Source organism: Dysidea avara, chromosome 9, assembly GCF_963678975.1.
Source record: "Dysidea avara chromosome 9, odDysAvar1.4, whole genome shotgun sequence".
Classification (NCBI taxonomy): Eukaryota; Metazoa; Porifera; class Demospongiae; order Dictyoceratida; family Dysideidae; genus Dysidea; species Dysidea avara.
Window position 1 is genome coordinate 29,113,716 of NC_089280.1, and position 16,871 is coordinate 29,130,586.

General features: G+C 36.8%; 1 protein-coding gene across 1 annotated transcript; it reads right to left on the reverse strand.

Annotated features, from left to right (window-relative positions):
- Positions 1-1,613: 1,613 nt before the first annotated feature.
- On the reverse strand, positions 1,614-14,434 carry LOC136267159 (uncharacterized). The gene is made up of 13 exons (XM_066062249.1): positions 14,251-14,434; positions 9,210-9,269; positions 8,582-8,661; positions 7,483-7,552; positions 7,361-7,427; positions 6,929-7,086; positions 5,485-5,585; positions 5,306-5,395; positions 5,208-5,253; positions 2,246-2,390; positions 2,048-2,190; positions 1,845-1,998; positions 1,614-1,786 (listed from the first exon to the last, which is right to left on the reverse strand). The coding sequence occupies exons 1-13, from the start codon at positions 14,371-14,373 to the stop codon at positions 1,749-1,751; spliced, it is 1,275 nt and encodes a 424-aa protein (XP_065918321.1). The 5' UTR covers positions 14,374-14,434; the 3' UTR covers positions 1,614-1,748.
- Positions 14,435-16,871: the final 2,437 nt, after the last annotated feature.

The window sequence follows — 16,871 nt, forward strand, 5'->3', positions numbered from 1 at the left end:
ATCCTAAAATTGATAGGGCATATGGTGACCAAACACCAAAGGTCTCACATACAAGAGGGATAAAATCTCCACCATTATCATTTACAATGTCCTGGTATTGGTTGTCCTTAGCTATCTCACCAACAGCAGCGGCCACCCCAGCCTGAGAAGAAGCAGAAGATATGACAGCAGACTGAGTGGTACTCCTGACGGAGAGATCAAAATAGGCAGGACGACCAAGATGAAAGTCAGGGTGGTATATGTCGCCAGGACGAGATCGGTCAGATGGAATGCCTTGCTCCCTAAGAACACCAGGGTGATCTTGGAGCAAGGCATGGTGTACAACAGACACTAAAGCATTATGACGCTGGATCCTCAAGGGACCATGAGAGCACCCCAGCAGATGATCACCAAACTGGTCAATGACAGATAGACAAGTACAGAGTGGTAAAGAAGGGAACAAAGGAATGCCAAGCCACAAACGTAAAGCTATAGTAAAATCATGAGGAGGAACATAGCTACTATATAAGCTAATATAATTATACTAGCTTGCTATACTAATAATCAGAACTATAATCATTTAAAATAAACTTTGTTGCTCTTCTCTGGACCTGCTCAATAAGTGTGATGTCCTTGATATGGTTAGGTTTCCAAATCACTGAACAGTATATAACTTGCGATCTCACTAAGGAAATATACAAAGTTCTCTTGGCTGTCACTGTTTGATGCTTGCTAAAGCTGCAATGGAGCAGTCCTATAGCATTCTGTAGGTCTTAGGGATTATGTTTTTGTAGTGTTGATCCCAAGATAGGTCTGATGATATTATAATAGCTACCGAGATTTTTATGTGAATTATTTGTTAAAACCTGTGTGTCAGCTATTTTGATGATTTTTGCATTAATATAGGTGGACACCCTTTTCGGATTAAAGAACATATTATATCTCGTACTCCACAAAGTTGCTGAGTCTAAATCATTTTGAAACAGTGAAATATCTCCAGGACTACAAACAGCATTATAAATCTTGGTGTCGTCAATGAATAGTAAAGTTTTACTGATGGTAACACAAGATGGTAAATCATTCATGTAAATAATGAAGAGTAGGGGTCCCAAAATACTCCCTTGGGAACCCCAGATAGAACCAGCAAGGGGGTAGATAATGACTGACTGCATGCCAAAGCTGTAGCTACATTGATTAGTTATACATAGCTGCAATCACATGATTTAATCTATATAGCTAGAGATAGTATTTTATTGTATACAATGTCATGTACTTGTAGCTACTGTTTTATTAAACTGATGCTATAGCTGCATAACCAAATCACAGGCCATGCATTCACCTTAATATCATTCTTACACATAATTATGTGCATATGAGTTCTTAAGTCAGGCTACCACAATTGCAAAGTTATGTTTTTATAGCTGGTGATACTATTATGCTGTGGCCTGACCTACGTAGTTTCACTGTATACTGATACAAGCCCAGGCCACCTTACTGTCCTTATATAATTTTATATTTGTTTTAATAGCATGAAATGTCAGTGCTATATGTATTAGTATATACAAACCCATAATATTAAGCATTTTGATAACATATATATAAGAATTTGTTGAGATACCCATTCAGCATGTAAGTAATTTGCAACAGAGATAATAAACCAAACAACTGGCAGTAATACCAGGCTAAAACTTATATTATATACAATGGTAAATAAACCTTATAATGAAATGCAATGTGTCATTATGAAAGAATAAATAGTTACAGAATGTCTACAAACTATCCAATGCTGCCTGCAGTCTGTCGAGGGCTGCAGTAATCATTTTATAATAATTACCATGCAACACAAATGCGTATGTACTACTAACCTAGCTTAAGGCATGGTAACTTCTCAGCAAACACAATCCTAAACCATCCTGGTTCCACACCATGGAAGGCTACACTGGGAGTGATATACACTCCAACATCAAAGAATTTATCCCACAGAGCTGTCTCAGCTTCATGTGTACTGTCACTGAGAAACTATATCAGTGAGTATCAGTCACACACTATATCAACACAACAACCTTACCTTATTGAAGTTAGCATAAACAAATAAACCACCCATTGGTCTGATAAATGGTATCCCATTCTTCTTCAACCAAATAGTAGTTGTTTCCATTTGTTCTCTTAACCGCTTAAGACAGTTTGGGAAATAAATCTTCTCCAGCCACTCTGTTAGTAGAAAAATACTACACATACAGAAAGCACGGGTTCAGGTTTTATCCACCTCTATCATTAATCATGGTTGTGAGCATTTGACTGACATAACTTGCTGGTTGTTGTACTGGAGAAGACCTCATCATCATGTAGGTCCTAATGGGTTGGCAGCGAGTGACTAGACAACCGACTTGAAATCCGGGAATACCAAAATCCTGATGATAACACAAAAAGCATCATGCAGTTTCGCAGGAGTGGTTGCATCATACCAAAAGTAGCTCGTAGATGAAACAATAACACATACATGCCCTACCCAGTTAAAAAGTCATATGCTACATGTGAACTAGGGATGCATCGAATTTGTTACAATAATATTTTAGTAAGACAAAAAAGCAAGGAGCAAGATTTTATCACAATTGGACAAAACTGGAGCAAAACATAGTCAAAATTATAAGACATGCACAGATCAAATTGATACAATGATGGAGCCAAGACATCCATAATTCTGTCCCTCCACCAGAATTTGCAACATAAATGTCACAAATGATCAAGATACTACACTAGAGTAGTCATTAAAAGAATTTACAAAATGCTAGAAAGTAAAATAGAAAGAAAAAAAAGCAAAATAGCTAGTATGAACAGAAGTACTAACACACATATAGTTACACAACCAACTGTGATTTTCTGTAGTGATGCTCAAGGGCGGATTTAGGGGGGTGCTTGGGGTGCTGAAGCACCCCCCTCCAAAATTTTACTGTATGCAAGCTAGGAAGCTTCTAGAAGTTGCAATATAGATGCAATTGCATCTTATACGTATGCATGGGCAATGAAAGATGGAAAGAGAAGGGAGAATGGCTAATCTTTACTTAGAATTACTAAGAGGGGTTCCAATTATACTTTTGGTGTGAGTCTTAACCTAAACAACTGCTAAAAATCGAAATACTCTAATAGAACAGTCAACTACTCTACATGTAATAGAACATCCATCATAATTAATTTTTTTTGGAGAAGTTGCCAGTGTGTTTTCTTGACCTGTGCATTGCTATCTTACCATTGCTTCAAACATCCTGCCATATACTAATCACTTTCTGAGAACAACTTCTGTCAAATAGTTTAATCATAGTGGGTATTTTCAGTTGTTGCTACATTGATTTGACATGCTTAAGTAAAACAGTTAATTTCTTAGCATGCATTTAGTTAACAAGGCTGTAGTATCTAAGAACTGTTTATTTTTGCTTTATCAGTACCAAAGTTCCATGCTGCATTTATCTGAATCTAGCATCAATCGAAGCTAATAAAATTTAATGTCATACAGGGTTTGCACTCCCAAACCCCTTGAAGCTCAACTTTATAAGCTCAACTTTATAAGCTCAAATGATACCACAGCATTTACACTGTCACGTTATAAGGGGTTAGTTGTGGCCAAAATCTAGTTGTATATGTAAGTGACTTTGGACTCTGGTTGTATTATGGTGATGGACCATATAGTTGTAAAATGTCAGATTGAAATAGTAACAGAACAGTCTGTGGCTATTATATACTACAAAGTTGAAGTTATTTTTGTGTGCAATATTTTAAATCTCTACAGTGATGTTAAGATCCAATCCTGTGTATGTCTTTGACAGTCCACTATAATTATGTATTACCTTATAATCCAATAGCATTTAAAAGTGTAGTTATGTTTTTCTAAAATTGCTTACAACTAAACTCACCCATCTTGTACCCCCACAATCTTTCAGTACAATAGAGTATTTGGTTAAAAATAGCTTCCAGATTCAATCTCGTAATAGCTATATTCTAAACATTTCCAGAGGGAGCATCATCCCACACCCCCCCCCCCCCCCCCCAGCAGGAAAATTCTATGTATGCATACTCTACACACTGCATAGTGAGTGTACACTTACCCTCTCAAGCCCTCTCTTCATTGTTACTGTTTGGAAGTTATAGTTTGAGTCATGAGACTGTAAAGCACACTAGCTATGCCAAGCAATACACTAAATTTAACAATCTTGTATATTGATGGATTTACCATATAAATTTTATTAATTCGTAAATTGATGTAATCAAATAGCAAAAAACCAAACTCTAAAATTGCTAAATTTAATGTATCGCTAAATTATGGTATTTCAAACACAAAATTAATGGCAAGTATTGATTATGTGTAGCTGCATTCTTCTCCTTTCTGTTATTTATGTAAAGAATATATTTTTAGTTACTGGCTGTGCCCTTATATGACAGCTAGCAGCTATTACAATTGTTCTGGAATAATGGTGTCATTTCATTACTATTACACTTAGGTGACTCACAATGCTTTGCAAGCATTGTAAATCGCTTAAACAAAGTGGCATCATTTTTCAGTCAAAAATATTACCAAATTTTAATACTGAATAGGTTAAATTTGCAAAATTTTTCTGTGGGGGCATGCCCCCAGACCCCCCTATATAAAGCATGCTTCGCATCAGTGCTGAGTGTACTTTGCACACTAGCTATAGCTATGTTTAACCAGTTGTCACTTTTCTTAACTAACCAACCATTGTGTTAGCACCCCCCCTTCTGAAATCCTAGATCCGCCCCTGATGCTAATATTTTAAAATCCTATTCTCCTAAATAGTAAAACTAAGTCTTAGCTGTTGTGTCTTAGGTGAGTAGGGTACACAAATGCAAACTTATGCAGTACTGCATACCGTATTTACTTGATTAAATGCTGCATCTTCAATAGTAGCCACATTAATTTTGAGTAGTGCTATGATTGATTTTGAAAATACAGGCTTCAGCATCATTTTCGAGCATCGAGTGGTGGTCAAATTTGAATAGTTGCCACATCAATTTTAAGAACTAAGGTACAGTAATAAACATCGTGGTGTCTAATCAAGTAAATACAGTACGTAATTTTTACATAAGAGACATCAGGTGAGATGTCTGATGACATACATAATTGACTTCCATATAATATACTAGGAAGTACTATAAGCTGGCAAAGTTTATGAACAATGTTTCAAAAACTCTAATAGAACACTCAGTACACTACGCACCTTACTGAACCCCCACAGGAGATGTACAGCATTTGGATCAGGTAAACTAGTAGTGGTGAAACAATGATGTCATCTAACACACAATAGGACCACCTCACTTGTCAATGTTTAATACACTAACAAACTCTGCATCTTCACTGTGGACAGAGTTCATGTAGATCTCATCACTGATATAATGAAGTTTGTTGCTATAATAGAGTTATAGTAAACATACACACATGTAGTGTATGTGGTGTTCATTAATCTCAACAACTGTATAACTATGGTATCTGTCTACCTGTAGCAAAACTGGATCATTCCTTTGATCTGCACTCTGGTGAACATCAACCCAACTGGATTACCAGGATTAGTGATGAGAAGTGCCCTCACCCTGCAACCCTGAAATATCAATAAAGTGTAGTCATTTTCCTCGATTTTTAACTTGTCAAACACATCAAGTTAACTTCATTTGAAATAGTACTAAGTCCCCAATATTATACCTAGCAAAGGACTGCTCATTTTCACTAATGTGCAATTATAATATGAGTAGGGATGATAGAAATAAAAAGCAATAACAATAGAGGCCATCTACGCCTGCAGCCATACTAGTAGACATTTAATTCCTACTTCAGTCACATACAGCCTGTCAATAGTATAGCCAGGGATTAAATGTCCACTTGTATTATAACTGCAGGTGTAGATGACCTCTCTAGTTTCATTGCTTTTATTTCTACGATCCATAATTTTCCTTGCAATTGCAATTGTTCACTTTTGTAATAACATACGTTCATTACTACTGAACCATCACAACGACATCAAAGGGAAGAATGATATGTACCTAAACGCATGCCTTCATTTTCAATTACTGAAACTCAAGGTGGCCATTCTACTTTGTTTTCAGCCATGTTCCATCCGTCATGCAACACGAAAAGCAATAACAATATGAGAAGCACCTCTCCAGTTACTGCGAAAAGTGCGACTAAACACACACCTTGACTATAGATTACTGAAACACAAAATTACCACTCCATTTCAGTTTCAGCTATGTTCCACCCATTATGCATTACGTTATGAAGATCAGTATGAGAAGAGCCTCTGCAATCATCCTACAGAAATTACAGCCCTGAAGCCATGATGTGCTACTGCAATCACCACCTATGTGAAAGAAATGGAGGACAAAGGAAAGTCCATTGATGTGTTGTGTGCATAGTAGCTGCTGCAGTTGGCAAAGGGTACATCTTGGGCTGAAGCAACATTGAGCAGTGAAGAAATCAAGCCCATAGCCTTATCCATATAGCTGCTGGTTAGAGAGATTGTGCTTGGCTGAAGGCATCAGTTAGCTATGTAGTCTGTTATTAGAAAATTCAGTTAAATATCATAGAACTTGGGATCACTCTGAAGACAACATTCATGAACTTGACTATGTCTAACAAATGTTGCCAAGCTTTAGTGATTTTTAGGCAAGAAAACGTAAACCTCCATCATATTACCCATCCTATTATATAGTAAATCCATCATCTCTATAGTGATTAAAATGAAAATTAAGCAACACAATTTCTGTTTATTCTCCATGATACTAATACACACACTAAGATATATATGGCAAATCTTACAGCTTCTCACTAGTGCATGGGGACCTCACAAAGACTATATTACAATACTTAATACATTGCGTAGAGCAAGAATGAAGATTTGTCTGGGAAGTATATAGTTTTCATGCAAAACACTAAACTGATGTGTACCTCATTTTTAGCTTTAACCAGTGTGTCCTCTAACAGTTTAACAGTTGGCATGAAATTGTTATCACTGGTACAGTCCACAGGATAGATCTTCACTCCACTTCTGTGGCAGATTCCTTTGTCAAATCCTCCATAGTAAGGAGTGGGCACCAGGATGTAATCTATAGTTAAGAAAATGTCATGCATATATACGGGACCAAATTTTAATGTTTTAATTTTGCTAAATGTTTATGTATTCTTTCTTATTGAATTGCTTCCACAAAGCATCTTTGCATGATGCATGAACTGCCAATTTGAAAATTTGACGATATGGAAAAGGTTCTCAAAACAGGATATATATAAAAGCTTACAATTCATGCAAAGTACAAGAATGATGCATATATATACACATAGACAATATTACAAAACACAAAATTATTATAGAAAAATGATCACCTCCAGGATCACATGTTGCATGACAAAAACAATCCAAAGTTGCATTAGTTCCATTGTGGATAATCACCTGAAACACGTCAGAATAGAAAACAAATAAGTAATTGTCCTTTGAGTACACTAACATTTGATGGCTTGATGGGCTCAGATGGTGTAATTCTCCAAGTGAGGAAATCAGCAAGAGCTGTATGAAACCTAAACACGATCACTGCAATCTAACAAACACTATGTAACACAGGACAATACAGTAGGGTTCCACTGAAAATAAGAAGGTGCCTCTTTTTGTTGTTTCAGGATATTTTCACACAGACTAACCTTTAAGATAAATCAAAGAAGTGCTAATTTTGTTATTGCATTGTTTGCAGCATTCGATATAAACACATGTAAATATCCAAAAAGTGGTCACATGACCAAAACCCCATCATATAGGATTTCCACTGCAAAATAGCATGATACTTCTCCTTTTTTCATTTTTTCTGGTTAGTTTCACACAGACTAACCTTTAAGATAACAAACAAGCACTAATTTATTCTTAAACTGTCTATTGCTTTCAAAATCAGTGCAGCATTAACTGTAAATATCAAAAAAACTGGTCACGTGGCCAACAGTATCATTATACAGCTATACAGGATGAGCTATAGCATTAAAAAGATGTAGAAGTCTTCATTGAGGTACACAATACACTAATTGTGACTTAGATCACCTTAAAATACAGTGATTTTTCAAATTGGCTGTCTAATTTAACTATTATGGTATTTTTGGTCACGTGGCCACATTTTGGATGGTTTTGTGCACTAAAATTATGCTGATACCCAATGCTACAAGCATTCCAATAACAAACTAGCACTTGTTTGCTTTATCTTAAAGGTCAGTCTGTGTGAAAATCTCCAGAAACAACAAAAGGAAGCACCTTCTCATTTTGAGTTGGAAACCCTAAATACAGTGGATCCTCAAGTTATCTGAATGCCTTTGCTCCTAGAATTGGACAAAAATGTTTAGATGAGTAAATTTACTTAGATAAACGAGACCTGTTGATCAACCAAGATTAATAGTAGTGAGGTGCATGGCCAAGAAACTATAAAGTGCACAAATAGACCATACATAAAGAGAGCATATAGCAACAGAAATTTCTAATTGACCAACTATTTTTGGTTGTGTGGACAACATACATACGTTTGGATACCCAAGGATGCACTGCATATCCACTGTGGGACATAATCTTACTTGTGAGCATAGTAAGCTGGTTGATAACTGGCATATCTAACTAGTTGTTGTGACCACTGGTGGCAATCTGGCTTTGATAACTAAAATTAAGTTTGGTGAAAAAAAACATTGCATGTGAATGCAAAAAATTTTTATTAAAGGTAGCATTAATAAGATAATATAGCTACCTGTATGAACCTTACATATTTAATGGTTTTCACGATACTACTAAACATTTTTTCCAATGTGGTAAAAATTGATTATGTGCTTCTGGTTTAGTGCCTACCAAAAACAAAGAGTTAACTCTTCACAGCATTGTGTTAATTAGTACTGTAATTTGCTTTTCCTTTAATTTTCGTATATTCCCAAAACTTTTACAAAAAATTCTCACAAAAATTTTTACATAAGATCAAACTACTCTAATAGAGCAGTCATTCACGTAAATCATATGAAAATGTTTTTACACAAATTTTTGTTTGTACAAAAAAAAGCAAATTACGGTGATATCTCTATACTGTGTAAACTTATAGCTACAGAAATAACTATAAAAACAAAAAATCCAAACCATAACATGTATGCTTGCTTACAACAGTAGCTAACATAATTGTACAAGATACACATACACTTTACAATACTATTATATACTTACTCTTTCCTGAATAAGATCTAATACAGATCCATTGTGACTCACTCCAAGAGAAATGATTCCCTGTAGTACAAAGCATATTCAATCCACATAATTCCCCACATTACCTAAAGTGATATTAGTGCAAATATAGTCTGCAAAAGTCTATAACACTTCAATATTATAAAGTTACTTGGTTAAGTATGGTAACTCACCTGCATATTAATTCATGTCTATAAATACAAAAGGTTTCTGATGATTTCTACTGCACATTTGAAGCCAAATCAAGATATTCTAATAGAACAGCCAATTACCCAAATATAGTGCTCAGTAAATCTGGTAACTATTTTATATTCTTTCATTTAATTTCTTTGTAACTGTTCAACTAATCCATTACACTTGCATTTGGAAAGTATATAACATTTTAAAATATGCTAGCAGCTAGTACAGTCAGTTCAAGGGGTAGCCAACACCCATGCAAAAACCAAACATGGTGTACACGAGTCCCAATATTTAAGTATTTTTTTGTATTTAAAAATATTTTATAATTCTAATGTCAATTTTTATCGTGATGTTTTCACCTCAAGTTTTTTTTTTTAATCAGTAACAATATCATGAAAAATATACAGCAACGTAATTTAAATAACAGAAGACAGTTTGGCTTCAGCCAGGATTAAGTCAATTGACATTGATGTTAAAGATTGCCCAAAACATTCCTTAGAAGACAGAGTTCAAGTTACCCTGCAGAGAGATTAGCTAGAAATAAGTTACGTACCTTGTAGAGAGTCAGCTACAATCAAATTACCTTGCAGGAGTTCAGCTACAAACAAATCACCCTGTAGAGAGTTCAGCTACAGATAAGCCACCCTGTAGAGGGTTCAGCTACAAACTTGAGAGAACAGCTAGAAACAAGTCACCCTGTAGAGAGGTCAGCTGGAAACAAGTTACCCTGTAGAATCCAGCTACCACCCTACAGAGATCAGCTACAAGCAAGTCACACTGTAGAGAGATCAACTAGAAAAAGTTACCCCGTAGAGACATCAGCTAGTAGAAAGATCAGCTAGATCTAAGTCACCATGTAGAGAGTTCAGCTACAAACAAATCACCCTGTAGACAGATCAGCTAGAAAAGTCACCGTGTAGAGAGAGCAGCTATAAACAAGTCATCCTGTAGTGAGTTCAGTTACAAGCGAGCAGAGAGATAAGCTACAAAAAAATCACACCATAGAGAGATCAGCTAGAAAAAGAGAGTTCAGCTGCAAACAAATCGCCCTGTAGAGAGTTCAGCTACAAACAAGTCACCCTGTAGAGAGATCAGCTAGAAAAATGTTACCCTGTAGAGAGTTCAACTACAAACAAATTACTGTGCAGAGAGTTCAGCTACAAGCAAATCTGCAGAGAATTCAGCTACATACTGACAAATCACCCTGTAGAGAGATCAGCTGCAAACAAATCACACTGTAGTGAGATCAGCTATGACATCAACTAGAAATAAGTCACCCTGTATAAAGATCGGCTAGAACAAAGGCACCATGCAGAGAGTTCAGCTACAAACAAATGACCCTGTTAGATCAGCTAGAAAGTTGAAACAAGTCACCCTGTAGGGAGATCAGCCAGAAACAAGTTACCCTGCCACCACCCTATAGAGAGATCAACTACAAACAAGTTACCCTGTAGAGAGATCAGCTAGAAATAAGTTACCCTGCAGAAGGATCAGCTAGAAACAAGTCACCTAGAGTATGGCTACACACAAATCACCCTGTAGAGAGTTCAGCTACAAACAATTAACAAGTCACCCTGTAGAAAGAGAGGCTAGAAACAAGTCACCCTTTATAAAGTTCAACTACACTTTAAGTCACCTTGTAGAGAGTTCAGTTTAAAACAAGTCACCTTGTAGAGAGTTCAGCTAGAAATAAGTCACCCTGTAGAAAGATCAGCTAAAATCAAGTCACCATGTAGATAGTTTAGCTACAAACAAATAACTTTGTAGAGAGATCAGGTCACCCTGTAGAGAGAGCAGCTAGAAACAAGTCATCCTGTAGTGAGTTCAGCTACAAACAAGCCGCCGTGTAGAGAAATCAAAAAAAATCACACTGTAGAGAGATCAGCTAGAAAAACTGCGAACAAATCACCTGTAGAGAGTTCAGCTACAAACAAGTCAGAGAGATCAGCTAGAAAAAAGTTACCTTGTAGAGAGTTCAACTAATTACCCTGCAGAGAGTTCAGCTACAAAAAAAATCATCTTGTAGAGAATTCATATGTGCACAAATCACCCTGTAGAGAGTTCAGCTACAAACAAGTCACCCAGTAGGGAGAAACAAGTCGCCCTGTAAAGAAGTCAGCTAGAAGAAGTCACCTTGTAGATAGTTCAGCTACAAAGAAACCACCCTGTAGACTTGCAGTTCAGCTACAAACAAATCACCCTGTAGAGAGATCATCTGCAATGTAGAGAGATCGGCTACAACATCAACTAGAAATAAGTTACCCTGTAGAAAGATTAGCTAAAACAAAGGCACCATGTAGAGAGTTCAGCTACAAACAAATCACTCTGTAGATAGAAACAAGTCGCCCTGTACAGAGTTTAACTACACTTCAAGTCAACCTGAGTTAAAAATAAATAACCCTGTAGAGAGTTCAGCTATAAAAACCAATCACACTATAGAGAGATTAGAATAGTTACCCTATAGGGAGTTCAGCTACAAACAAATACCCTGTAGAAAGATCAGCTACAAACAAATCACACTGTAGAGCCCTGTAGAGTACAAACAAATCACCCTATAAAGAGATTAGTTAAAAACAAATCACCCTGTAGCATAGGCATAGCTAGCACCTCATGGTTGGGGGTACTGGGGTAGGCAATGGTAAAGATAAAATGATGGTTGAATATGCAAAGCATGTGAGAAAGCCTGCTAAACTAGGGGGTCTGGGGGCATTTCTCTCCAGAAAAAAAAATTAAAACTAGTGCACTGAAATTGAATTTCAGTGTATTTTTAGCTGTAAAATCATGCCAGTAGTGTATACTTACTTGTGTAGATTACCTTTATGTCCAATACAAGCAACACTGCTTAACACAAAAATTAATTCTAGAGGTGCTTATCACGATTGTCACTCTAAAGTGTTGCTGAGGAGTTGGGTCTGCAGATAGATAGTTTCATATTAACTACTTTATGGATTGCTGATTGGTTAGAAAGGTGATTATATAGTAATCTAAATTGTTGATGGTATAGGTAGGATGTTGAGTACTTAAGAAGACAACTTGAAATGGCTAGCCAAATTATTGGGGGGGCTGTGGCCCCCATCCCCCCTGCTTCCTACGCCTATGTGTAGAGAGATCAGGTCAACTACAAACAATTCATGCTGTAGAGAGATCAGCTCTACAAAAAAGTCACCCTGTAGGGAGATCAGCTAGAAAGAATTAAGTTACCCTGCAGAGAGTTCAGCTGCAAACAAATCACCCTGTAGAGAGTTCAGCTACAAACTAGTCACCCTGTAGAGAAATCAGCTAATTTACCCTGTAGAAAGTTCAGCTACATACAAATCACCCTGTAGAGAGTTTAGCTTCAAACAAGTCATCCTGTAGAAAAATCAGCTAGAAATAAGTCACCATGTAGAGGGAATTCAGCTACAAAAAATATCATCCTGTAGAGAGTTCACCTACATTTTATGTGATCACGTAACCTAAATTGTACTATTCATAGCTTTAGCTGGGTTGAGCCAGATAGTTGAAAAACCATTAGTGGCCATCGTTTTCTTCCCAATGCAAAATACATGTATTTTACACTATATCGAAAAACTCAAAAGTACAGGCATTAGCACCCATAATCTCTACAGCATACTATACAACAAAAGAAAGCCCTTGAACTGCTCTATATAATCCTACCCAAACTGTTGCTGTGGCATTACCATACTAACACTTATTCACAGTTGATTACACCATAATACAAGCTCCATACAAAACTCTATGGGAGAATTTAACACCTTGCCGTACAAACCATAAAAGTACAACCTGTTTTCCTCAACCAAATTTGCTTAACTTGATGTCATTACATGTGTTGAAGCTTACTGCTTAAGAACCTGTGTGAACTGAAAGCCTAAATGGTTATTTTACAGAGATATTTTGCAAAACATCCGAAAAAAACTTTCTTTTTTTTATTGCATAATATCACATACCTGAACACATAATTTAACCTTTCAGCACTCTTCCCAACCTTTCCCAGAACAAAACTTTATATATGACTAGAACTTCTCGTCATCAAGGATTCTAATAAATTCAACCCCATTTTCATAAACCAAAGTATGCAGAAGTTATGGCAACTTGTTTAGAAGACGGTAATATTTCAGTTTCTTGTCCTCGTAAAAAAATTTAATGTACGTAAAACTTGACAAAACTTTTGATATGATCAGCAACAAACAAGTTATCCTGTAGAAAAGACATCGCATGTAATAATTCAAAATTCGTATAATTACTCATAAAATCAAAAGTTGTTACTATAAAAGTCTGCTTTGAATCATGATGTCTTTCTTCTTTCTCTGTAGCAAAGAAAATAACACTGGTTAATATAACCCCAACACCGGCCATAAGACGGCTTTGGTACATAGTACAAATACAGAAAGAAGTGATATCTAATCCAAAACAGCCAAGCTGTAAAAAAAGGGTGTGGCCCCCAAATAGACTATGGTGAAAAAAGATGTGAAATCCAAGGTGGCGGCCAAGAAATGGCTGCATGTGATGGTAGGTTGGCTAATGGTAAAAATATTAATAACCGCGACAATTCGGGTGAATTTGGTGCCAAAATCAAGCGGTACCAAATTGGGTCATATCCTGATTGTGCTGACCTTCACTACCTCGTCGTGCATATGGTGGCCTTACTTTTGATTGAGTCACCTTCAGAGACATCTCGCACCTACTCATAAACAAATCAGTTAATGCCAATACGGTGAATTGTCGTTATTAATTTTTTTACCATTAACCTACCATCTCAGCCATTTCTTGGCCGCCATCTTGGATTTCACATCTTTGACTATTGGGGGCCGCACCCTTGTTTTACAGCTTGGCTGATACTTACCTCTGAGTTAGTGTCTTGATCGTAGCAATTGCTGTCATACCGTATAAATGCACGTGTTCTTAGTAGCGCCACATCACCTTGAGGCTCTGTAGCAAAACGGTTAGATAAGTACCACTCCTCCATCAAAATTTTACACGGTGACCTTAAACTGAAGGTCACGTGCTGCGGCGCCCAGCTATTTATTATCTAATTTGTCTCAAAAGACAGGGTTCTCAACCTGTACAAGGGTACTTCCCCAAGGTACATAGTCCACATTATACAAATAAGCACAGAAACAAGAAATGCACATAGCTACCAGTGCATTAACTAAAAGATACATGTAAGATTTCAGCTTTCCAAAAGAATCTGACACCTTGGTGAGAGACAATATGCAGTGAAGTAGCTATAGAATTCCAAATAAATAGAGTATCTATATGTTGACAAAGTACTGATAAGCATTAATCGTAGCCTATAGTGGAACTATACAAAGGGAATGTTGTCTGGTACAGGTAGACTTAAAATTGTAAAAGGAGTTGAAACACATTAATTTTATTATTTTCAAGTCTGCCAGTTGGGCACTGGAGGGTTTGCATAGAAGGCAGAGCCTGTACAAGGTGCTTACCATTAGTCCAATGAGGAGTACCTTTTGTGGAAAATGTCACGACACGCAAAGAAAAATTCAGCTCGTTTCCAAGGTTGGCCATTTTAGTAAGGAAACACGTTATGTCGATGATTTGGTCCAGGACTTTGAAACAGGATCTCATTGACTGCCTGCAGCACAGCAATGCACAGACTCAATACTGATGTGTTTTTGGTTGTATAGGGGTTCCACACTTGTGCAGCATACTCTAACACTGGATGGAGGACTTATAAACTAAAGATTTGACTAAAGAGGAACGAATGATGTAATAAGTTCAAACACCTGGTAGCTTCAGCAGCTGTTCTGTGAACAGTCCAATTTAGTGTGGAGTTGATATAAACTCTTAAATATCTAACAATTGATTTCTGGGAGCCATCCACTTGCAACTACATAGCTAGTGCATCTAATTTATGTGATGAATTTGTCAACAAGTTTCACTGTAAAATCTTGTCAGGTGATGTAACTATTAAATCTTATCCCAGTCATTCTTCCTCGCCACATCAACAGTTTGTGTGGTCTAATGGCCACATCCAAGGTTGTCAGTGTAGTTTAGTGACTACTGACGAGTCTTTTTTGCTGTCTATCAGGGGTAAAAATAGTGCATATGGAGAGCACTGTGACTTGGACTAAAATTCTATAAGCAGTGAATTCAGTAAAAAATACCTTGGAAGATAAATTCTATTATGTAACTATTATTGTACTGTATACTGTCTTTGGAGAATTTCACACTTTCTAGTGATGCGCTTGAGAGGTATATATAGGCTCAAAGAAAACACCTGAGGGTTTACCAAGAACAATTATTAATCATTCAAAGGCTTACTGTCCAGATCTGCTTCCTTCTTTCTTGTTATAAAGAAAGTTGCTGAATTTATGTGTATTGCTGTCTAAATTATTTAATCACTCAATTCGTACAGGTTGTTTACCTCGTGATTGGGTCACTGCTAATTCACAAAAAGGATGATAAATGTGACCCAGTCTGCTAAAAGGGGTCTTATTATAGCCTTTCCAAATTGTCACGTTTGGCTAATCATAATTCCTCATGTTTTCAACCTATCACCTTCATATTACACAGAGCCATAGTGCTTTGTTAGGGGTATAAGGGGACCAAATTTCAGGGTGATACCACATTCACAAGTCAAGTTACAGGTTGCCAAGTACATGCAATTGAAAAGGCTATAAGACCCCTTTTTACAGACCTGTCACAAATGTTTACCATCTAACTACAGGCCAATTATCTTAACTTCAATAGTTGTAAAGTTACGGAACAGCCCCACAAATGTTTGCTACTCGTATACTAGACACCTTCTTAACTGGTTGAAATCTTTTTTGACTTGCAGACGTCAGTGTGTGGTGATAAATTGCTCCAAGGATCCATCCTAGGTCCATTGCTGTTTTTATATTGTATTGATGACATGCCATCCATAGTGCATCACTTAAACATCAAACTGTTTGCTGATGATGTTGTTATTTATAATGAGGTATGTATAAATGCTATGAAGTTTGTGAGAAATTATAGCCCAGACCTTTCTTTAGACTGTTGAATGGTAACGTAGATTAAATTCACAGAAATGTGATGCTCAAATGATTACCAGGAAATGAAACCCACCTAAATACACATATGTGACTGAATTTTGGAAAATCACCCTTATGGGCACATTGCTGATTCAGAGAAAAACATATTTTAATAATTTAAAGCCTTGTTACTCACCAGCCTTGGCAGCTACACATATGGAATTTTCAGCAAAGATGGAGCAATTCACAACCTTTAACAGTAGCTAGTGGTCAAGGTAATCCCTTAGATTCCTGCCATTTTAGATAGGTTTTTTCACCAGTGTTGTTGTATCACGAGTCCTCAAAAAGGGGTGGAGGGTGGCAGGGTGGGCAAGAGATAGACTAAAAATGGATGAGAATGGTAATTGAAGGCACCAGACCACAAAACAGCCCTTCAGAGGCAGCAAATAGACTGGAATCTCACAAAACAGACATACATCACACATTCAGC